The 25226-nt window shown below is 38.5% G+C and overlaps 1 protein-coding gene and 1 pseudogene across 4 annotated transcripts in view; both read right to left on the reverse strand.

The window, feature by feature from the left end:
• The window catches only part of LOC146467221 (monocarboxylate transporter 10-like), an 11396-nt gene extending 537 nt beyond the window's left edge, over positions 1 to 10859 (reverse strand). Inside the window, exons 1-4 of one of the 4 annotated variants that reach the window (XR_014867769.1) lie at positions 10629 to 10857; positions 7313 to 7908; positions 4203 to 4572; positions 1106 to 1503 (exon numbers count right to left, since the gene is read on the reverse strand). Coding sequence is in view for 3 of the 4 variants with exons in the window: in XM_085126078.1 (XP_084982204.1) it covers positions 1373 to 1503; positions 4203 to 4572; positions 7313 to 7908; positions 10629 to 10797 (1266 nt within the window). In the remaining variant the exon portion in view is untranslated. Of the gene's footprint in view, positions 1 to 327; positions 1504 to 3467; positions 3778 to 4202; positions 4573 to 7312; positions 7909 to 10628 lie in introns of those variants that run through there. The other 3 variants (XM_085126078.1, XM_085126080.1, XM_085126079.1) reach the window with 3 other exon arrangements.
• A 6730-nt stretch (positions 10860 to 17589) lies between these two features.
• LOC146467222 (uncharacterized) lies at positions 17590 to 19537 on the reverse strand (annotated as a pseudogene).
• Positions 19538 to 25226: the final 5689 nt, after the last annotated feature.

The following is a 25226-nucleotide window of genomic DNA, read 5'->3' on the forward strand; positions in this document are numbered from 1 at the left end:
AAAAATAAAGTAAGAAAGAAATTGAATAATTAATTGATCAAACAAACAAACAAAAAATATATATACCTCCACTAACAGCAGTATGTGTTCTACAAAATTGTTTAATGTATCTGCCTCCCAAATATGTAATCCAGTTTGAAAAATGGACATTACCTTATAGGTTTATTGTAAAACCAATTTTTAATATGCTTAAATAATTTGACGCCATTAACCCTAACGCACCCAATCGGTTTTCGTGGTCCTTGAGAAACCAAATCATGAAACCTGTCCCTTACGCCTTATTAACTAGATTATAAGGAAAAACTGGTCTAGTTTCGTCAAACATGCTGGAAAATATTGGTCTCGTTTATTTGGCATATTTAAAATGTTTTATGACTGCTAAAACGACATTGCACTGAGGTTTGGGTTATCTCCTGGTTATATATGCATTCGTACCCCTGTAGCTGCTTCAGGTTAATGACTCAAACGTTGGAATCCCTGTGGTCTGACCTCTCGTAATCGACCACTTCCCATAAGCGGCAACTTAGGCGTGACATTTTAGGTGGTCGCTTATGGACGGTAATCAGCTGCAGTTGTTTCATGAATAAAGTTGAAGTTGACGTTGAGAAGAAAAGTTAAATTAATTGCCCAGTATTATTGACAGTTGCCCTGGTAGCCGGGACACAGAAACCGGCATTGACCATCATCAGGAGCGAATTAGCATGGAAATGGATTCCAACCAATGTTGTTTTTAAAGTTCTCCACATTTCCTCCAAAAAAAAAAATCGCTACAAGCTGATTACGGTTGGTTGTTCCTTCTAGTAATAATAATACCCAGGTTCTTATAATACTCAATGCGCCTTTTACATTAGCTATATAGTGACAGAAATGATCTAAAAAAAAACCACCTAACTTGTACACAACAAATGGTATTAAAATGGCATATACCAGAAACTCTACCAAAAAAGAAATAATGTCTTAAACGTGCACTGAAATACCTGGATAGACCTAAGGTAGAGTTCCAAAGGTTGGGTTTTAAAGAGTAATTTGAAATTAGAGCAAAGGTTTTTTGTGAAACATTTTGTGCAATTTGACCAAACCAAAGCAAAAATGTCTGTTGCATTACCCCTTCAAGGTAAGATAAGAGAATCTAACGGACTGAATAAGTCAGATAGGTCGCCATTTTCGGCGCTTTGATGTGGTTTCTGATCATTAACATCCTTCTCGTCGTCTTCTTTGGTGTCGTCAACCATTCTCATCATCATCATCATCATCCACCACCTTTTTGGTTGACTGGGTTGAGTGCATAGTTTCTGAACTTCCGTGATTGCAGAATCATGTCGAGTTTTGAACTTCCTCATCACGATCCACAGCTACCATTTCTTGTTCACTTTTAATTAAGGTCTTTCGTCTCAGGCTCGTAAATACAAAGAAGGAGAAATGGAAGAAGTGCACAAACAACCAGTCCACCACCGGCCAAATAGAACGCAGGTGCATAAGACTCTAATTCATCAGCAAGAAAACCTGTGGAGAGATGCATTTGTTGACACATTGGGGTCAAACATCCTAATGTTTGTTGCCTCATCAATATTTTTATATTTTTGTGAGGGGGAGGGCAGGGGGGTATTTCTTCCATTTTGGGGCGAAACGAGATTGGCTACAAGTGAACCAAGGCACAAGAGGTATTATATCCCCTTCGTACCTCGCTTCCCCAGTATTAAATCTCCTTTCGTCCACAAATTAAATGAACAACCAAAAAACTTCTAAATAGTTACTGTCTACTGTTATTGGTGTGCTTACTTAAACGGCGCCATTTTGAGTAACTTTTACTTGTAAGTCTGGGCGGGAAAGAGTTTCGAACAGAGAATCCGCGAGGGCTGGGATGACCGATAAAGTTCGGAGATTTATCTGTGGACTTGCCGGTGTAAAGAAACGAAACCATCTTTTAGCCACTTTAAGAGAATTTTATTAAATGAATATCAAACTGAAAGACACATTTCTCTTAAATCGAATAAGACCAATTCGTTTAGGAAAAAATGGAGAATGTTTGAGGAAATGATTCTTTAAAGATCAAGTCCACAGTTATGTTAAATTACGTACTATGTGTAAACTGTAACTATGTAACTGTGGAAATAACAAAAAAAAAAAAATGAAATGTAAGAAGTTGCCTGACACTAACTGCGGTGTTGTAAAACTATTATTATTAACTATTGTTGGCTATTACACCTTTTGCTGTTCATTACGAGAAAATACGCATCCATTTGCGTAAAATGGCGACCAATTGCGCGAAGACACATTCATTAGCGCCAAACAACGAACATTTGCGCTTAACTCAGATTCAATAACGATTTTTGCATTTTTATCAACATTCAAAAACACTTTTGGGCATTCTTATGCGTCATTCGACATACAAAAGAGAAAAATATACTTTCATTTGCGCCAATATTCAAGTCATTAACACCATCTTGAAAGTCAATAGAGGTAATAGACAAACATTAACGTGTATAAACCATTTATTAACATTTTTATCACACTGTTTGAAATTCAATAGCATTCCTGGACGGCATTAGTGTAGATAAGACAAATATTAATGCGCTTGTACAAATAATTGAGCGTTCTTTAGATTCAATATACAAAAATCGATTTTCAATTGAACAATACCTAATTTACAAGACTTTTGCACTGACAGTGGGATGTACACGAAATTTTCTGATGCTTTTATCCCATTCTGCACTTGACAAAGGTTACGTAACCTGTTTGTCAAGTGCAGAATGGGATAAAAGCATCAGAAAATTTTGTACAGTTCATTCACTTCGTAAGGGTTTCCTGACCTCTGGCAAAATGCCACGAAGCTAAAAGTGCGCAATGGTACCGCTTCGTGCAGACCTATCTGCCAAGATGTTTGAATAGAGAGCTTATTAAAGGGTAAACTAAAATTGAGAACAAAATAATGTTTTGAAATTGTACTGTTCAATTGAAAATCGATTTTTGTATATTGAATCTAAAGAACGCTCAATTGTTTGTACAAGCGCATTAATATTTGTCTTATCCACACTAATGCCGTCCAGGAATGCTATTGAATTTCAAACAGTGTGATAAAAATGTTAATAAATGGTTTATACACGTTAATGTTTGTCTATTACCTCTATTGACTTTCAAGATGGTGTTAATGACTTGAATATTGGCGCAAATGAAAGTATATTTTTCTCTTTTGTATGTCGAATGACGCATTAGAATGCCCAAAAGTGTTTTTGAATGTTGATAAAAATGCAAAAATCGTTATTGAATCTGAGTTAAGCGCAAATGTTCGTTGTTCGGCGCTAATGAATGTGTCTTCGCGCAACTGGTCGCCATTTTACGCAAATGGATGCGTATTTTCTCGTAATGAACAGCAAAAGGTGTATTACTATTAGCTATTGTATATTTGTATTGTATGTATGGCAATGTAATGGATTGTATTGTCAATAAATAAATTAAAAAAAAAAAAAAGATTGCATCCCGATCAGTTTTCGGAATCAGTCCTCTTATTAACATAGCAGCATCAGCTTCAGACCACGCTCAGCTCTGACATCAAATTGATGACGGTCGAGGTAATTGATCGCACAAATTGGGTAAAGGTCTTTCTGTGTTCAGGTGTTTGTGTATGAATACTCTAAATTCTATAGTGTTACAATTTCATGTACGCCGCACGACTACAGATTATGTAGCGTAAATAAGAAATCACCCGCCTTTGTTCCGATATTGTTCAATGTTGTTCTACAAGAAGGAGGAGGAGGTCGTCTTTTTTTTGAAGGTAGTCTGAAATGATAGTTAAAAGTGAAGTTGTCTCAACAAGTCGATCACTCATTGTAGCTTGCAGGCTTTTACTGTGAGGCATTAGTAGTTCTGTGAGGGTGATTTAGTGCACGTTTTTCAAAACAGTTTATCTAATATGACGTCACAGCAGGTATTCCACCATACGCCAATCTAGTAACAATATTCCTCAGACTCTTTGGCTATCGGTTGGTCGCCAGGAGAGACTCTGATCGGAGTCAGAGAGAAAGTCAGGAGAGGTTTTGATCGGTTACTCAGTAACGACGCCGAAAACCTCCAGAAATAAACTAAACACACCCTTCCCAACGGTTTTGAAATTATGTGTAAATCATTTTGATATGCTATATAAGTAGTAGAAAGTAACGCCCTTAAGTTGAGAGTGAATCATCAAACATCGTGACCAAACTTACCAGCAAAAGGAGGAGATGAAAGTATGGCCAATGAAGTCAAACAGCCGGCCAGCCCAAAAGATGATGCTCTTCTTTTATTATCCACACAAGTTAAGAAAATGAGATTGCTCGTTGCTACGACAGCTCCCTGTGCTACACCGAAAAACGCGCTGAGAAAGACAAAAAGACCATAACTGTGTACAACGGTGAAAAGAATGACAGAGACCGCAGTAACGAAAGAACCAACTTGGAAAACGTAGCGAGGCTCGATGCATGTTACGTTGCACACGAATCCTGCGACGAGCTTACCAACACAAGACGCGAGACCAATGGTCATTTGGAGCTGGAAAGACTTGCTTGATGAAATGCCCTTTTCCTGTGCATACTCTACCTAAGAAGGAAATTAATAATGAACTAAATAGATAAATAAGTTTCAGACAAATAGTAAGAGAGAGTTTGCCAACCGCTATTTAAGGAGGCTCGAGGCAGTTTTTTTGGACTTAGGGTGGAAGTTTTGAAATTACAATCTCGCATACAAGATAAACTTCGATCTCCTTCATACTACATCATCATTTCAACATATGATCAAAGTTAATTTTCTCATCGATTTCCAAGCAACAGCTATTACCATAGCAACGGAAACGCATAGCCTCTCATTTTAAACATTGTCGATTATCTCGAAATCTAGTCAGACACTTTATGACGAAACTTAAGGGATTTAAACTACTCAATCTAGACAACTTGTAGGCGAAATTAGAAAAAAATCTGTAAGAGCGTTTTCAAGTAAATAATGAATCAATTTTTACGAGGTGATTTTGTTTTTTTCCAGCATTTTTCACCAATTTCTCTGGCAAAACGAAAACTTGACACTTTGTCTTTTCTGTCAAAGGGTCTTTCCTGATAGCAAAACATTCTAAATGTATATTGAGCTTCATGGGTGTCTCAGATTTTAAGATATTTATGTTTGAAAACAGTGAAAATAAAGCGCAGATGAATGAAAAAGTTCCTACTTTGCATAAATCGAGATATCCTTAAAATGCCCCTACAGATTTTTCCGTTAAATTACAAGCGGTTAAAGTAATAATTCTTTTCAATATCTACGCACGTTTTAAGCTCAGGAACCGAAATTGGTGTTAGATAAGAAGGCTGAATCTTGGTCAAGTTTCAGTCGTTATTCGTTTTCTCCAAACAAGAATTTTATTTTGTTTGTCCCGGTCTATTTCACTGCTATTCACGTGCTTTGAATATTTATCATAGCGTGAAGTCGTGCAAAAGGTAAAATTTACAATGGAAGACTTGAGAAGCAGGAGCATATATTTATGTAAATGTTACCTCGCGTAATCATAAATATTCACAGCACGTGAATAGCAGTCGAATAGACCGGGACAAACAAAATAAAATTCTTGTTCGGAGAAAGCGAATAATGACTGAAACTTGACCAAGATTCAACCTTCTTATCTAACACCAATTTCGGTTCTTGAGCCTAAAACTTGCGTGAATATCGAAAAGAATTCTTACTCGAACCGCTTGTAATTTAACAGAAAAATCTGCCGGGGTATTTTAAAGATATCTCGATTTACGCAAAGTAGAAACTTTATCATTCATCTGCACTTTATTTTCACTGTTTTCAAACACAAATATCTTAAAATCGGAGACACCCATGAAGCTCAATATACATTTAGAATGTTTTGCTATGAGCAAGGACCTTTTAACAGTAAAGACAAAGTGTCTAGTTTTATTTTGTCAGAAATATTGGTGAAAAATGCTGGAATAAACAAAATCACCTCGTAAAAATTGATTCATTATTTACTTGAAAACGCTCTTACAGATTTTTTTCTAATTTCGCCTACAAGTTGTCTAGATTGAGTAGTTTAAATCCCTTAAGTTTCGTCATAAAGTGTCTGACTAGATTTCGAGATAATCGACAATGTTTAAAATGAGAGGTTATGCGCTTCCGTTGCTATGGTAATAGCTGTTGCTTGGAAACCGATGAGAAAATTAACTTTGATCATATGTTGAAATGATGAAGTAGTGTGAAGGAGATCGAAGTTTATCTTGTATGCGAGATTGTAATTTCAAAACTTCCACCCTTAGTCCAAAAAAACTGCCTCGAGCCTCCTTAATACCTTTTACAAAAAAGCGTATAAAGTAATTTCAAGTGAAACTGAGAAAGGGGAGTTGTGAGAAGCTCCAAAATTTAATATCCCCTACCGCCATCAAAGAGAAAAAGACACAATGAAACATTTAAAAATACGATGCCCATCTTCTTCTTAAAAAAAAAAAAACCTTTTTGCAAGTGCTCAATTGAGATAAACCTTACTTAGGCCAGGAGCAAATTAAAAATTTCCTGTTGTTGTCCTCTCAAAAACGTGGGTTCTTTTTAGCGACTTCCCTGTTCGGCGTTTTTGCGTCCAAGGACTTCTCGCACGCCTTAATTGTTAAAAATCTGTAAACGGTCCCTCCAAGCAAGAAACAATAGACAGTAAAAATTTCGATAACATTTATCAGCTTCTTGCCTTTACTTCTCTTTCTTTTTACTTCGATTGTCGTCCTTAAACAACAACGAATTGTACCACTCCGCCCAACTGTCTTTTCTAAAACGGAAGTTTACCCGTGGACTTAAAATAAAACAAGAAGTAACTATGCTCTCGGTTTCTATCGAGTTTGGCTGTTGGATCGGGGCTTCGTTCTTCGCCAAGTATCAGCCGCTAGAAACCTCGAGCTTACAGTGTACATGTTAATAATAATAATAATAATAGAGTACTTTAACTTAACCCTGTTTTTGTTTTTCTTCTGCGAGTGAAACTTGGAGAATAGATAGTACGTTTAAAGATGTCTCCTTCGAGGTCCGCAACGCGAAGTGATGACGTCATATTACGTGGTTATAAGGTCATGATTTCTAAATGGCGGCCATCTTGGATCTGCTATCTTGGATTTCTGGATTTTCCCAAACTTCAGGAAGTGCCGAAATTGAAAGAAAAGTAATCAATACCAATACCAGAAACACTATTATGAGCTAAAAACATGAAAATTGCGGGAAGATAAGTGATTTGGGTTTTCAGTCAAAATTGTCACTTACGCCCCTTGTAACCCTTTAATTTATGAACCCAAGGCAAGTGATTGTAACTTACCAAGTGAATGATAGGGACAAATGTTCCTGCACAATTCAACATAAAAACCAAAGAAAAGACGGTGAATGTCGGAACTCTCCACACGGAACAGTCAACTATCTTCATCTTGCCTCCTGTTTCATTATTCTCGTCATCCAATTCTAATGTAGCTGAATCTTTTGGATCAGTTTCCTCCACATTGGGATCATATACTAGCGCTGAAAACCCACTAACAAACACAATTCCTGCCAAGAACCTGAAAGTGTTGCGTAAACCAAAGTTGACAAGCAAAGTTTGGATAAGCGGCGCTACCAGAAACATGCCCATTCCAGAACCAGCCGTTAGCATCCCTGTGGCAAATGGTTTCTGTCTGTGAAAATATTGTGCAACCACTAGGAAACTTGATGTACGAATACAGCAAGCACCAAAACCCACAATTAAACCATATGTGAAATAGAAAATAATGATACTTTTAGCAAATGATGTCATTATGAGTCCCACAGCGACAGTTACTGTTCCAATTATGCTGCCAAGGCGACAGTTAAGTTTCTCTGTTATGCTAGCAGCCACAGGACCGGCAAGAAAGACAAGTCCCAGGCACAGGGAACCAATCCATGCTGCGAAAAGGAAAGTACAATAAATATTATTCACATAGGCTATTTACGAGTTGCCTTTGCTGATAACCTCATTATTCCTGATAGTAACTACCACAGCTTTGTAGTAGTAATCTTGAAAAGTATACTAATCTTATCGATACGTCCTGCAAAGTTTAGTCCTCATTTTCTCTCTTTTTTTTAATTTAAAGATGAAAAGTACGATTGTTCTGTTATATTCCCGCTTTCGTAATGATTAATTAATTAATGTCTAAAGATTAACAATTAATTATTGCGATTTTGTTTTAAACCCCCGACAATTTAAATCAGAAGCAAAACATTATTTAGTTTAAGACCAAATCGTTGTGTAATAAAATAAAATTAATGAGCAAAAAAAAAAAAACCGAAACAAAAAAATCCCAGGTTGGTATCACTTCGATATATCACTGAAGTGGAAATGCAAAGAAAGTGCCGATTAGGAACCTGTTTGTAAGAGAACGAAAATGTTCTCTCTGGAATTTATTTAGTGTTCTGGGCCTTTAGACCTCGTTTTTTGTCCAGTTTCAGCCTTAATGGTACGTTTTGTGGGTGTAACAGCTTTTCCTCAGGAACCCTTACCGTCACTTTTACGAGTAACCCTAGTTGAACGAAATATTTGCCAAATTTCCGCCCAAATCAAACCGTGTGATGTCGCACGCAGCCTTATACAGAAGATGCAACGGTACCTCGGGTATTTAACCAGGGTACCCCATTCAGCTACGAGGCTGCTGGTGTCCATAGGGGCCCTCAACAGCGTACCAGCTAGGTTCCGCCCTACGCTTTCCGGCCGTAGAAAGACATACCCGCAAGTCAAGCTAAAAAATTTTTTCTCGGTCAGCAAAAACAAAACTAAAAAAAAAAAGAAGAAAATATCGAGTGCCTAGTACAAGTTCACACCCAGATACCATACAACGGAAAAGATAAACGAAGGACTTTCAAAATTCTATCCAATCGTCTCTCGCGAATTGTCTTCGTCCATATCTAATAACAACCCTCGGTTCCCAAGATGGAGGGTTCAAATCGAGGGAAGTTGGAGACCGAGAGCAAATCAATCTTCTTCCAAAGGGTCTCTCTCACTCATTCAGTGAAAGGAGATGAGACCCTGGAAACAAGAATAAAGAGCGAACGTTGAATGAATATGGACGGAGGAAATTGGATGGATTATATTGAATGAAGATTGTTGGATCCAATCAAGAAATTGATAAATAACAACTGAACGCCCTGACCATTAAATTGTCCATGAAGTACTGATTAAAAGGAAAAAGAAAACAGTTTGTCCGTGGTTCGCGAAAAACCGAATCCGGCAACAGTGGAACGACCCGCTTACTTCACTTGTCTTCATATCTCTATAGCAACACGAAAAATGAATGTTCTGTGCTCCTTATATAATTTGGACGAAATGATTTGAATAAAAAGGGGTGATTGAAATTGAATAAACATGACCGTTCATGTATATTTTGAATATAAGGATTGAATTTAAAAGCAGCAGTTTTATAATTTCCATTTGAACATGAAAAATTCTGACCTTCTTAATATTTCTCTCCCAAAGGCTTATATTCGTAACTGGAGAAATAAACCAAAAGCTAGACACGAAAGACAGACGTGATAGTGAGACAGCAGTGTGGCCTGATTGAAATTCATTGCATGTCATCATCTCGAACTTATCGCTCACTTGAAAGGTTTCAACTTAGAAAACCAACAGGGATATAGAACCTATCTGTGAGGTCCAAAAATGTTTCAAAGATAAGAGTCGACGGGGTGATTGATAACCAAGCCCGTAAATAAAATTAAATGCGCTGAGACCACAAACAGTCTGAAATTTCAATTTTTAGACTCACTGTTGACGTTGCGACTGGTAAACGGTTTGAAATTAATCAGGGCATTCAGACCATCATTTCTCCAGAAATGTTTCATACAATACAGCGTACATCCTCGAAAAGTTCCACATTTGCCGGCTGTCATTTGTGGTCTCAATGCGAAAAGAACTTGCCAGTATTTATAATTTCCATTTGAACATGATCTTTATAATATTTCTTTTCTAAAGGCTTATGTACGTCATTGAAGAAATGAGCTAAAGACTAGACACGAAAGACAGTAAGGCTACAACGAGACAGCTGGTGGGCTAATTAAAATTCAATGTCATCAACTCGAATTAAGCGCTTGAAAGGCGTTCAAATTAGAAAACCACCAGGAATATACAACCTATAAGGTCTAAAAATGTTTCAAAGAAAAGAGTCGAAGGGACGATTGAAAACCAAGCCCGTAATTAAATGGGCAGAGACCACAAACAGTCCGAAATTTCAATTTCTTATTGTTGACGTAGTGTCTGGTGAATCATTTGAAATCAATAAGGGCATTCAGACGATCATTACAGCCACGAGAAAGATGAGCGCCTCTTTCAATTTGTCTAAAAATATTTTCATATAATACAGCTAAGATCCTCGAAAGTTGTGGTCTCAAAGCGAGAAGAACTTGCCGGCATTTTAGCTTATTCTTGAAGCTCAGTAATTAATCTGAAATGAAACATCACCGATCATGTACACGCAGACGCCAAACACGAAGTTGCAGTTTGCAAATTATCCCAGAAGTCCATTCTAAATCTATCTTCTCGTGCATAGATATTAATCAAATCCGTCCGCGACGCAAAAAACCTCAGTGTATATACATGCTTCTAAAAATCATTTGAGATGACAATTATTACAAACCGGTCTCCCCCCTGCTTGAATAAAACTGTTTTATGATAACTGGAAACAGAACTCCAAAGTTGAACACAAGTCCCATGTTTACAGCTTGAGAGAACGTAGCACACGCACACACCAAATAAGACCATCCGCTGTCCTGTTGTCGGCCGGAACGATTAGAAGAAGAGCGCATTGCAGCTGTTTAGTACACCACTTGTACCTTAATTCACAAATAAAAATTCGGGATACTTTTATCAGGTATTCTTATGCAATGCATTGAAACACTGTCCAAATATGGTCATGGGGCGCTCAATAGTTGTCGTTCGTAGCCAACGAAGCGCGCTGCGCCCGCGGGGTTTCTTGAATCCAACAAGCGCGAGTGGAAACATGTTTGATTAAAACCGACCATAAACTAGAAATACGTGACTCGCAAAACCTCGCGAAGGTGGGGCTGGGTGGAAAGCCCTCTTTACTCGTATTGTAGCATCAAACGAGGAGATTAAAAGGCGCATAACATTTTTTTTTTTTTGATGAGCATAGTGTTTTCGTAGTTCCACGGGCTAGTTTGCGGTTGAAAATCTATTTCTGTCGCGACGTAATGTACAACGGGCGTGCAGCGCTGTCGTGTTCGATGAATTTATTTCCTACGGAAAATTATTTACCGCGGCCACAAAACGTGTAATTTCTTTAATGCTCTCTTTCACAAAAAAGATTTCTAAAAGAAAGGGAAAAGATTCTGGAGAGATAGTTCTGTATCCAGTGAATATTGATGAACATTGCAATTGAAATTTGATCATGCACGCATATTTTTTTCGATGTATGCAAATTTTGCTCCAGACGACGCCAGACAGTCTGACGTCATTGTGCGGACACCTTTAAAGATATAAACATATATAGACACATATATATATATATAAATATATTTTTCGCTCGAATTCGCGCGGCTTAGCTCCGCTTGGGCCGGCTCGGCGCGACAAATTTATTAACCTCGCTTCGCGAGGAAAAATTGCTAAATCTTGCTGATTTAGTAATTTTTTATTTTCCCCCTGACGTCTTCTCTTGCCATATTTTTGGGGTATGGTATAATGCCTCATAGACCATGGCTTCTCAACCGATCAAAACAGTGGAACTCAGTTATCCAATGAGTCAGTTTTTATAATCTGCGATACAATTTGTTTCGTGTCTTTTTTTTCTCACTGATTTTTTTATAATGATAAACATACTGGCACTAACTACAATATAAAACTAACACTACTCACAATATAATACATACATTACTTACAACATGACTTCTGCATTAAGACATTGTAATACTTACACTACTTGTGTTTTTTTTAACATTTCATTTCTTACAGTGTAATACAAACCTTTACATACAATACAAAACAAGAACAAACAAAAGGCATGTAAAAGAAAACAAAGGAAACACACATTCGCGAGATTATATTAAGTTAAGAGGTCACAACGCGTATCAGGAATGCACAGGGAGGTCCACTTGTTCCTATATTTAGTATAGTGGCCGTTTTTTATTGCAATTTCTCTTTCACACTTAATTTTAGTTTCGAGGAGAACGATGAGAATCTCTAGTTTCGGGGTGTCGGACAAGTATCTTGCTACGTAGATATAATACCGGGCAATTATAGCAGGTAATGATTGAAAGCGTGAAAATGGGTGGATTGTGGTTTGTTACCGTACAAAAATCTGTAGCACTAAGATTTATGTCATCAGAACGCTTGAAGTTCCATCAATTTAAGACATCCTTCTAGAAAAGTTTGACAACGGGGCATTCGTAAAACTTATGGATGGTAGTTTCAGTAGGGAGGTTACACTCCACTCATTGGGGGTGAAGTCTTTATGTCCATTTGCCAAAGGCGTTGATTGGTGGGAATAATATTATGTATAAGCATAAACTGGAAGCTTTGTAGTTTATTTCAATGGTAATTTTAAAAGGAAGTTCATAAACAGCGACCGGGTTTAATTTTTGTTCTTTCAAAAAAGCTTCAGCTAGTGGAAGACAAAAAGACCTTTGGGCGAGCAACAAGCGAGCAAGTTGAGACGGTTCTAATGATTCGTTGGTAGCTGTCTGGTTACTTGATGAGATAGCGCTTTTCCAATCTTTAGGAATTGCGGCAAGAAGACCGGCGTAATCGAGAAAGGTACAACGAACTCTAAAACTGCGTTTGAAGTTTTCAAAGGTCGTTGATATTTCTGATGTCTTTGTTTGCCCAGGCTTTATAAAATATGGACTTTCCATCTTTTTTAATAAAACGGTTGTTCCAAAGTATTTCGTCTTTCATTTCATTTGCATTTAGGGGTGTTTCGGAATGAAGTTCTTGCCAGGCAGCTTAAAACCTCTTGTAAAAAGGCGGAAGATCTGTCAGACCCAACAGTTTTAAGTCGTAGTTACATTGAAACAAGAACGAACCTCCTTACTCTTGGAGCATGGAATCGAGGAACGCACACCAGTCACTATTCTCCGACGAACGATAGGGATCCACCCAGGCAGCGTTCAATGATTTTTCTACATCCAGAAAATTAATCATATTGAGGCCACCTTTCGATATGGGACCAGTCAGCGTATTTCTTTTGATTTTGTCTGGTTTGATTTCGTGTCTAGTGGAGAAGAATTTGACAGATAAAGTCGGCTTTTCTAAATATAACTCAACTGCGCCTCGTGTTTTCACGCCAAGTGTTCTGGACTGACAAAGGATGCTTTCAACAAACGCAATACTTCAACAGAGCAGTGGCTTTGTTTGGCCTGCAGTTTGCCATAGATTAGCGACTCGTTTTTTGAGTCGTCAAGCTCTTTATTAAACGTTTCTGACCCTGAAAACTGCTCTGGTACACCGAGTTCGGAAACATTCGAGACCTTCACTCGACACGGCGCCAAACATTGTGTGATTGGTAGTCTGAACATTAACAGTCTCTGCGGGAAATTCGACGAGGTTCAGGAATGGATAGAGGCTTTCGATATTCTGTGCATCCAAGAAACAAAGATCGACAGATCTTTTCCTGACTCCCAGTTTGCTATCAAAGGCTATATTATGTACCGCAGAGATAGGAAGAAAGGTGGAGGCGGTATAGTGGTCTATATTCGCAAGTCCTTGCCGTCTTATCGTTAAAAAACCAAAACCAAAGAGATGGGAGGCCATTCTTGTGGATTTTCAAGTGGGTCAACAACATATTTCTTTATTATGCGGTTACAAGCCACCATCAGTTCTATGGTGTGAATGACGATTCAGTGGCACTCTTACGAAATTACTTATCATGCCGATATCAACGAGTTAAGTTGGGCTGATACTTTCTCCATCTGGATGGGTGTGTCAGCAATAGTGCCACAGGGGTCCTTACTTGGACCACTATTGTTTAACATTTTCATGAACGATCTTGCATTTGCCATTAGAGATTGTAGGCTGATAAGCTACGCAGATGACACTAAACTCCATCTATCGCACAAGGATCCCCAAGCTGTGGAAGACGGTATAAATCTAGATCTGATTAACACTACACAGTGGTTTCAACAAAATGGCATGATAGCAAATCCAGATAAATATCAGGCTCTGGTGCTGGGAAACACGGCTTACGATTTCGATAAAAAATGCGAAGAAAGGCCCATACCTGTTTCCAGTGAGATACAGCTACTAGGCGTAACATTAGATAATAAGCTGAAATTCGATTCTCATGTCGCATCTATCTGCCGAAAGGTCGGAGGACAAGTTAATGCCTTAAATAGGCTTAAGAATGTTCTACCTTGCAAAACCAAGGAAGCACTGTTTCGTGCCTTTATTTTACCGCATTTCGATTATTGTAGCCAGATATGGCACCATTGTGGAGCCAGGAACACCAAGAAATTGGAGAGAGTAAACGAACGGGCTCTTAGACTTGTATATAAGGATAAGAATAACTCTTACGATAAATTGCTAAGTTGGATTGGTTTGCATAGCACACTAGAGGGACGTCGTATCCAGGACATGTTGATCACAATAAATAGCTGCTTCCAGGAGAGGGCACCGACCCCCATTGCAAACTTTATTAAAGTAAAAGACACAAAATATAACTTAAGGGGAACAAACATGCTCTCATTGCCCAAAGTAAGAAGCACCAAGCATGGTCTTAGGTCTTTTCGGTACTTCGCTGCAAAGACATGGAATGCGCTGCCGGACTCGATTCGCGCCATGGCCGGCACAAGGGAATTTTTGACAAGTATTCGTCATGCCGCATTTTAAAATTGTTATTATCGTAGTTGGCTTTTGAATTTGTAAATTTTAATTTGTACTTACACATGTATTGATACATGAATGATTGGATTTCCTGGATATTTTAGATTTTTAAATTTTTAGATTTTTAGATTTTTTAAATTTTTAAATTTTTAGATTTTAGGTTGTTAGCTAATTTTTATCTTTCTTTGTGTTTTGTAATTTTATCTGTTAGTTTGTGGGCTTCCTGTAAAGTAGCTTTTAGCTAAGTGGAGTGCCACGTAAAATAAAGTTCTTATCTTATCTTATCTTTGTTTTCAAGACGTTGAAGTAATATATCAAACACGAGAAAGCGTGTTTCATCAGATATCCAAACACTGAGAAGTTGGTTGAAAAAACGAGGCGCAGCCGCGTTTTTTTAAACGACTTCGAGGATCAATAATTCTTGGACAAAATTCGAGGATAAGGTTGGTAGAATTTTATGGTAATTAGGATCACATATCTAAACCACGGTTATGGTAGTGATTTTCATTGTTTTCTTTTGATGAATTATTATTGAGTTCGAGAAGTTATAGATCAAAAACGAGCGCCAGTGTTTCATCAGGGGTTCCCTTCATCAGTAGAGTACTTTATTCCCTGGCACCAAGAGCCTGGTAAAACCAGGGTTACACCCTCGTTCAAGTCTGGTTCAAAAACCAGGGCATCCTTGTTCTTGAACCGGACTTACCAGGCTTGAACCCTATGTGCAAAGGGTTTGGTTAAACCTGGTATTCCAGGTAGCGTCTGGTAACCTAAGGTTTTGCAAATAACTAGCCAGACTTCTTGGTCAACCGGGGTAACCTTGGTAACCCGGTAAGTCCGATAACCCAGTATTCGTAAATGACCAGGGTTACCAGGGTTTAACCAGACTCTAGAATCTTCAAGAACCAGGCTTATCAGGTTTAAACCCTTTGCGTTTATTCAAGAAATTAAATAAAAAACTGGGTGATCTAGCTTAGTATTTCAGGTAAGTCTGGTAACCCTCCAATGCACAAGCTTGAAGCCGTCAGAGCAAATTTTGCTGCACTATTAGTTGTTCTACTCCCTGATGGTTGTAGCTAAAAATCCGAGCACAGATATCCTCCCAAGACTGTTTATGGCATGATATGACTGAATAATATGTTGCTTTCTTGAAGTAATGAAATAAAAGGGAATTTGTATGCTATTAATTAGCAAGGTCTTGATTACTGTCTTGATCAGTTTTTGAACTAATCGGACGTATCTTGATCAGTATATTGATTTTCCCGGAAAATGGATTCTTTTTTCAGATAAAATAAAGATAAAAATAATTAAGAGAAAATGAAGACTTCTACTTGAAATTAAAAAAAAATTTAAATATCACCCCAATACAGCCGAGTGCAGACTGAGGAGAAGTCAGGGTTTTAAAGTCAAAGCCTCAAAGGCGGCCACGTTTGTTGTTTGCTGTGACCCTGTGAAACCTTCGTTTGTTAGTGGCTGCGTTAACACCCTGTTAAAACCTCTATATAATGAGCATTATCCGAGCATTTTAGTGACCATTTTGAGGTAGACTGACTATTTTAGTGGGAAAATGGAGCATTAAGGTGGAGCATTTTAGTGAAACAAAAGCATAATGTACAAAAGCCTATAAGCAGGACACAGCAAAACATTCTCAAATGCAATTCGTTTAATTTCTTGGCACCTTACTGATGGATAATAGTCAACTAAATTCCTTAGCGTTATTAAAGGGAGGGGTTCACGGTTCTGCGCATATCCATGAATCAAAATACTTTTTCGCCTTTACTCGCTATGACCCAAGCCTGTTTAATTTAATTCGTTGTTTATGAATAGGAAACTCGGGTGGTAATTTTTTCATATGATTGCGTTATTTTAAAAGCAAATAACTGTAAACACATCAAACGTGTAATAAATCCTACGGGTCAACACTAAATTCAATATCGACAATATGGGTACAATCCACTTGTCATTTTGCTTGGACTAATTATAGGATGTGATTACTTAGGTACATGTGAGTGGAACTTTTAAGGCCATAAAGTTGATAAGAAAGAGAAAAAAAAACATTTACATTCATGCAATGTGACTCCCCCCCCCCCTACCCTTTAAAATAACCGCCTTTGCAGAAAATTAACGGGAAATACAAACAAGAATTCGCCCAATTCGTCAACAGCTGGAAGCTCGAACGTACTTCGCGAGTCCGGATAATTATCAAGTTGTGTTGTTATTTTCAGTACACCGGTAATTAATCCTACATCAATGATTTTGCAAAAAAATATATATATATTTAACCGCCTTTTTATTAGAAGGACAGTTTTTTTTCAATGTGAGAATGAACAGTTGTCGTTCGTACAGCTGTGCGTTAATCAGTGTTCATTTGTAGATTTCAATACGAATATTAGAAATTTTAATTATGTCGATGTTCGGTTTTCTTTCTCAAATGAACATTTAGACAACAAGCAATGTTTAAGTCATCCTATTCATTTTGAAATTTTTATTTAACATATCTTTTTCTGAAAACTATGTTTCAGATTTTAAGGAACAAGAATTGAGATAATCATGCCTTTAATTAGAAAAATCAAACACAACAATAGGCCAGTTCCGAGTTGCTGTGAACCTCATCATGAAAACGAAACTAAGTGCGAAGTTTTTATTATGAAAATTAGCTTTTATTCATATTCAAACAAAAATAGCTTTTCATATGAAAAGCTTTTGCGCTAAGCCTCGTTTTCATAATGAGGTTCACAGCAACTCGGAAATGGCCTATTTGTGCAACCGTTCAGGAATTAGCCCCATGAAATTATAGTCTAATGTTAGGAATAACATAAAAATATTTTAGATATTTAATTCTACCTAGGTAAGCGTTCTTTGTTTGCAGACTGGTTGTAAGTGAAGGAAAGATTTGTTTCCTTCCTTTTGTCTACCTTGCCAGCGCTTATGTTATCATATTCCGCTCTGGCATTGGTTACCAAATTTTAGAAAAATTCGGTTGGCGCTCGCATCAAAAAATTTGAAGGTCCCAGAGAAATAAAAGCGTAACTTTTTAGAACTGTGCTTAAAGATGCTTTGTTATTAATTTTAGAGATTTTAAGGCACTAACACAAATATTTCTGCTAAGCTTTTTTGGCAGGGTTTATCTGTGTGAACTGATCCTTTCGGCTGACAATGTTAAATCCTGATTTGTTCCATATTCATTCAGGAATGAGGACAGAATAAAACTATCTCCATTTCTTGATTAAACAAAAGCCATTCTGTATGTTTGTAAGTATAGAAGTCTGCTTGTTACCTTGCCTCTTGGCAAGCTGACAATAAAGGCAAAATTTCGAGTTCGCGCTCAGCCAAATTCGATCAGATCGTTTTCAACCAATTATTCCTGTTAGAATAAATATTTCGAAAAACTAATGCCATATCGCTATATCGCTTTCTTTAGAACCTTAAACTAATTGCTGTAGACAAAATATGAGCCAAATCGATTTCCAACCGTGACTGCGATTTTTTAAATTTTTCTTTGATATTTACTGACATTCACTCTTGAGGCATCACCGAGATGAATACAGACGTTCAATACCACCTATCACCAAGTTGAAGGTCCTCGGTAATACACCTAATACAACACTGCCGGGAGCAATACAAAAATTGTCGCACTGAAAAATACATTACGTCTTAATAGTTGAAGTCTGGCTGAATAAAAGGTCTTACTTAGTGATAATCCCACATTTTTTCTCAGGAAGTCTTGGTCTGGAACTTCGCACCCCACGAACCCACACAAAGGTTTCCAGCCTTGGTTCGCATTGTAAATCAATTGTTTCTCCTTTGGGATTATCGCTTGAACTCGCTGGTTGTGCTCCCGATACTTCTTCTTGGCAAGTGGCGTGGACTTTGGATTCATGCTGCCGAATGCTGCAGTAACCAACGGATAGAGAAAGGACAAGTAATGGCGATGGACTGACTGGCCGGTGAATATTCGAAACAGTACGGCGAGGACAAATCTTTTTAAAACCCTGCGTGAAGGCGGGGAAAATTCGGCTCGTTTTTCTCAGCTCTGGACCCAAACATCTTCATTATCTCGTAAAGTGAGAATGACTTTTGCATCAGGGAAAGCTTCGCGAATCTCTTCAAACCAAAACGGTGCTGGTAGGCCAATGACAGGGTCAATATCTCTGTACATGGCGACGAAATCAGGGATTTTTCCTTCGCAATAGATGTCTTCCCATTCGTTAAAATGGAATTCGTAGTGCTCCAAATGATCAAAGACCGTGAATCCTAAGATCCTCAAAGCTTCGGCCAGAGATTTTGTTCCTGTTTTGCTACATCCTGCACACACGATCTTCATTTTAAGCGTTGTTAACACAAAATGATATCTGCAGAGCCCTCGTCTTTCAATGGGTTGATTTGGGGGATGGAACGCAGCACATCGTAAGCACTCTAGATAATGAATACTTAAACGGATTAGATGCTGTCGAGGCAACAAGCTGTGTGATTGTAGTGTCAATGAACTTGCGTGGGTATTTCAGTTAAGAGAACAATGGCTTCAATTTAAAAGATGACATTCCTTTGTGAAGTAAGACCAACACTTGACCCGTCTACGTTTTATCACGAAATTAAGAAAAATACTGTTTGTTGAAAACCTAATTTCCAAATAGCATTTGAGACGGCTTCCTGTAAGCTTAACCCGAGTAAGGTGACTGAATTTAGGGAAAAATTCAAATACTTGCAGAGGGCAATTTGTTCATATTTAAATGTGCCTCAGCAAAAATATAATTCTTCAATGGTGGCTTGTGAACGTATTTACATCTGCGCTGTAAATAAAGACAATGATTTTCTTTCAAGTCAGCTCGTTTCTTCGAAAGAACCGCGGCAAGAACGCCATGGACACTTTGAACGTTCGAACAGCACGCTGGGTAACAAAATTCCCCTGGCACAAGTGGTCAGCGGCCAGTTGTCGACAGGTAAACAGATTTGTTCCCGGGTCCCTTCGTGTCCTTTTCGTCAAGACCGTCAATGAACCATTGTTTCGATCGACCAATCAAAAATAACGCTGGTAGGATAAGTATACTTCTCTACTTTGATTCTATAAAGAAATTGGGACACGAGGGATGATTTTAACGTATTTATTGTGTTTTGCGCTTTGAGCATGGCCGCAATCTCTTACCCAGAGTCTTCTGGCTTTTTGGTCAGCGGGTGGTCGCCAGTAGAGACGCTGGGATAAAGGAAAAATATAATTTTTTTGATTGGTCATCTGCATAACAATGGAAGACCGATAGGAAGTCCGTTGCTCATTTGCCGAAGTTAACCAAATCGGAAACTTCCTTGTTTTGGAAGGGTGAAATGTCAAACAAGACTTATCAGCACTGAGACACACGTACCATCCCCGTGGTATGGCCAATACCGTACGCATGCGCACAACCATATCACCCGGGCAGTGGCAGCCATGGACAGCTGTTTCGCCCTTATTGGGGCTCATCAGCATGGCATAGCCGTCGGGTCAAGAAGCGGGCGTAAACCCGCGCATCGAGACCCTTTACTGCCGTGTGTCTCAGCGCTGATAAGTCTTGTTTACAATTTATTTTGATCACACAGGTCTGTAGTGATCCCATCCCCATACGCATTGCCGTGGGAGAACTGTTTTGCGGTTCCCAACCAACAGCTACCACTTCCCTACGGTGGAACTGGCGCTTAAAGGAGTGCTATGCGCTCGCCTCGGCAGTAAAGGGTCTCGATGCGCGGGTTTACGCCCGCTTCTTGACCCGACGGCTATGCCATGCTGATGAGCCCCAATAACGGCGAAACAGCTGTCCATGGCTGCCACTGCCCGGGTGATATGGTTGTGCGCATGCGTACGGTATTGGCGATACAACGGGGATGGTACGTGTGTCTCAGTGCTGATAAGTCTTGAAATGTCAAACTCGGGGTTTTGTAATTTTTAAGTGTGTCACGGTTTTTATAATAATAATAATAATAATAATAATAATAATAGTAATAATAATAGTAATAATAATAATAATAATAATAATAATAGTAATAATAATAATTATTATTATTATTATTATTATTATTATTATTATTATTATTATTATTATCATATTATTATATTCTATCGCCTCTATTTACCCATAGCTTAAAGCATTCCAAAAATTAGGAACACTCTACCGTCGACCCCCGATAACTCGAACCTCGCGCTAACTCAGACCAATTTTCCTTTCCTTTCAGGTCATTTCTATATAATTTTACCCTCGATAACTCGAACTCCCGATTATTCGAACCTTTTTCAATTTCGAGTTATCGGGAGTCGACTGTAATTCAAAGACGGGTTTTGAATTATGTCAGTGCCAATTTCTAGCCGACAAAACATCAGCCGTTTTAGCGTCGGAAGTTTGCCACTACTGTCATACGACGGTAAAAAACGGCAAAATGCAAGCAGCTTAAACTGATTACTGTCGTTGTTGCAAAAAAATGATTTTCGGAAAAAATAATTATATCAGTCAGTTTTGGAGTAAATGCCGTAGGAGAAGGTATTGGTGAAGCCCAGGCCTTCGCAAGTACGTTAAACATAGGTGTCGTTTCAACTAAAGTTTGTCGAGCATATTATTCACTAGTGAGGGTTATCATGAAAAAAATAGACAAGGTCTCCAACGTCTATAAACCTTGTTATGGATGAAAATTTGGAGATGAAGAGATCTGTTGTGGAGCGGAGTCCATCTCAGGTTGCTGTTTCCCCTTCGGTTTTGCCACAAGGGCAACGCTGAAGACATCTCCAAGATGACCAAACGCCGCACACGAGAGCAAAAAGTTTCACTTTTTTCAGTCATGGCCCATCTTGCCAAAGCCTAGCTAGCCACTCAGGTCGCTCAGAAAAAATTCTCACTGAGAGGCAGAGATAGTCTATTTTATTTTAAGCATTATAATTGTGTGGAACATTTTTCTTAAAATTTTAGAGATTTTGTTCTGAGAGATCTTTTGAAAGATTTTGTCAGATTTTGCTCTCCTTGTTTCATATTTCATGCAAAATAAGTCAATTAGTTATTTCTCCTAAAAAGTGTAAAAGGCCGTGGTTAAAAGGTGACCTTCAGATCAAAGTTTAATCTCAAATATAATAGTACATACAGATTTGAAGTTTATTTTTAAAGTAGAGGGGCATTTGAGAATAAAGACTTGTTGTCTGTTACTTACAACCATCTTTTCTGCAAGAAAGTCAACACACTGTGACAGTGAAGAGCCACCCAACTTAACCAGTCAAAAAACAGGTGTAGATACATGTAATACTGAATAAGGCTGGACCTCGAAATGCAGAGGTACTTCAAAAATCTTTTCATTTATTTATTTACAACACGTACACAGACAAACAAACAAAAAAAATACACTGACGTAGTGGAAAAGAGACTTAAAAGAAACCATGGGGCTTATGAATATTAAGCCTCCTCAATCTTAAAATACAAAAGTTATTATATTCATGCTCAGCAATTCGCGACTGGACGTCTCTTAACGTCACACGAAAATTAAAGTTGCGGTCTAGAAATCCATCAAAGAAGGCGATTAGCTAACCGCGAAAGGTGTTTCGTGTTCAGAAAAGTGTTAATGTGTTTAGGATCGATCGGATTGTATTTGAAATTAACTTAACTAATGATAAGAAGAACAAAATAGTTTATGTTTTATCGAATGACCATTTTAAGCGGGATGAATTTTGAGGGAAAGACAAATCCAATTCAATTTGTGCGCGCGCCCAAACAATGGTGCCATTGCAGAGGAACGGAACAATTTTTCGCTTCATCAGATTTATGGATCACCTCCGAGCAGGAGAAAACGATGACACAGTCCTTTGAGCTTTTTCCAAGTGAGATCTGTCGCGTTCAGGTCGGCGAGCGAGATCTGTCGCGTGCAGGTCGGCGAGTTGTGGCAGAAAAATGGAGAGCACGTTCCGAGACACTGGTTTCAGAAAGAATTACTTTGTTTGGCGTCTGGGGGTATTAATAAAGCAGTCGTTGTCTACCTGTGATGGATTTTTGTCTTCAGATGCTTGCAAGCGAGTTGTGGAGACAATAAACAATGTTGATATCGGAGAACTCGGTGATGCAGGCCTTCCTGGCGAAGTACAAGCTCTCGATCGAACGCCGAAATCGTGAAGAATCAAAGTTCTCGAAAGAGAACTAACGATCTATCGGGGAAAAGTAACGGGACGTTGAAGTTCGTTCGTGCGGCTAGCTTAGAAACTACACCAAATACTCACGCCGTGGGATTACAATTCGCCGACAGCCTCGCGTCTTCAACTTCCGTTGGGCCCGTAAAGAAGAAAAGGCAACTAAAATTTGGGGTATTAATTTGCCGGTGTTTATAATTTTATAACATAGAGGGCAAAATTACTGAATGCTGATTGGTCGAGACAGAGGGCATTTTTTGTTAATTTTCGCTCAAAGGAAGGCAAAATTACTTTTAAATGATTGGCCCGCAAGTTGCCTAGCAACGGCTTGCAAGCGAAATTTTTGCAAAAATGGCGTCTCGTTTCGAGAAAGTTGACGATGAATTTATTGAAGAACTAAAAGAAATGAGGGAAAACGAAAACACAAAAAAGAGCACAGAGTATTGGAAAAACGTTTTCAAAAAGTGGGCGACTGAAAGAAATGTGAATGCAAATCTAGAAGAGTATGAGTGCGATGCCCTCGACCAAACGCTCTCACAGTTTTATGCCGAGTTGCGAAAAGAAAACGGGGATGACTACGAATCGGATTCCCTCAAAGTGATGCAGGCGGCAATGGAAAGATATTTAAAGTCAAAGTCGTACCCAAAATCCATTATCCGAGATAGAGAGTTCATTAACTCCAGAAAAGTACTCGAAGGGAAGGCCAGAAAACTAAGAGAGCAAGGAAAAGGAAAGCGACCGAATAGATCGAAAAGTTTGACCAAAGAAGAGGAAGAGGTCCTATGGCAGAACGGCCAGCTTGGTAGCGGTGGGACTCCTCCTGCACTTATTAACACGATGTGGCGGTTGATGACCCAACACTTTGGCCGACGAGGAAGACAAGAGCATCATCAGATGAAAGTGGAAGATTTTACCCTGCAACACAACGACGATGGAACTGAATTTCTAACTTTTGAAGAAGGTCTCACAAAGACGAGGCAGGGAGGACTAAGCGTCAAAAACCGACTAGTTTTCCCCAAAATGTTTGCCACAGGCCACGAGGAAAGATGTCCAGTCATGCTGTTTAAGCTATATCTGGAGAAGCGTCCAAAAGAAATGAAAACGAGCGGTCCATTCTACCTTTCAGTAATCGACAAACCCGTTTCAAACATCTGGTTCAAGAAAACACCAATGGGCAAAAACACTATAAACACTATCATGAAGAAAATGAAAGAGAACTCACCTCTGAAGGAACTTTGTCCACAAAAGAAGATCACTAATTACAGTGCCAGGAAAACCGTTGTCAAGAAGCTAAAAAGTTCCGGCGTCCCGAAGTGTGAAATAAAGAATATTACAGGCCACGCTTCGGCTCAAGGACTCGACGATTACGACTCTGGGGACGAGCGAGAACAGCAAGTGATTTCAAGAATCATTGATAACAATGGTGCAGGTCCTTCAAGAGGCATTTTGAGTCAGCTGTACCCTGCAAATTCTTCCAGCTCCACACTTGCATGTGCTCCGGGCCACGTTTACAATTTCAGCAACTGTAGCGTCACTTTGAATATTGTCGGGAGTTCAAGCGATATAACCCGTCGACACAAGCGTATCTTCATTGAAGAATCAGATTCTGAGTGACTTTTCAACGCTTTGAAAACATTTTCAACGGCTTGACGTTGCTTGAAAAGGCATTGATTTATATTTTTAATGACGAAATTTGATAGCAGGCCTGGTTGTTAATGTTCCAGACGGCATCGTTATGAAAAAATAAAATTTCATTCAGCTCATTCGTGCGTTTATGGTTGATTTTGACCCAAAATGAACACAAATGGCTTCCTAAGAAATTACGTAAGGCCGCGCGCTTTAAGAAATAAAAGAAATTTTGCCCTCTATGTTATAAACAAGTAATCACATGATTCCTCGTTGAAATTAAGGATTAATATCACTTGGGCAATTTCTGGCACTTGGGCAATTTCTGGCAATTTCGGGCAATTTCTGCAACTTCTGGAAACACAAGTGATATTAATCCGATTACCTATACTAAGTGATACACTGGGGCATTAATTTGCCTGTGTTTACATTAAGCGTTACGCTGTGGCATTAATTGCATGTATTTAAATTAAGCAATGCATTGGAGCATTAATTTGTCATGTGTTTAAATTAAGCAATTCACTGGGGCATTTACTGTGTTCATTTGCCTGTGTCTATAATTTAAGTGATAAACTGGGGCATTAATTTGCCTGTGTTTAATTTAACCGATACACTGGCCAGGCATTAATTTGCCTGTGTTTAAATTAAGCAATA

Source organism: Pavona decussata, unplaced genomic scaffold (assembly GCF_977016875.1).
Source record: "Pavona decussata unplaced genomic scaffold, jaPavDecu1.1 SCAFFOLD_137, whole genome shotgun sequence".
Lineage (NCBI taxonomy): Eukaryota > Metazoa > Cnidaria > Anthozoa > Scleractinia > Agariciidae > Pavona > Pavona decussata.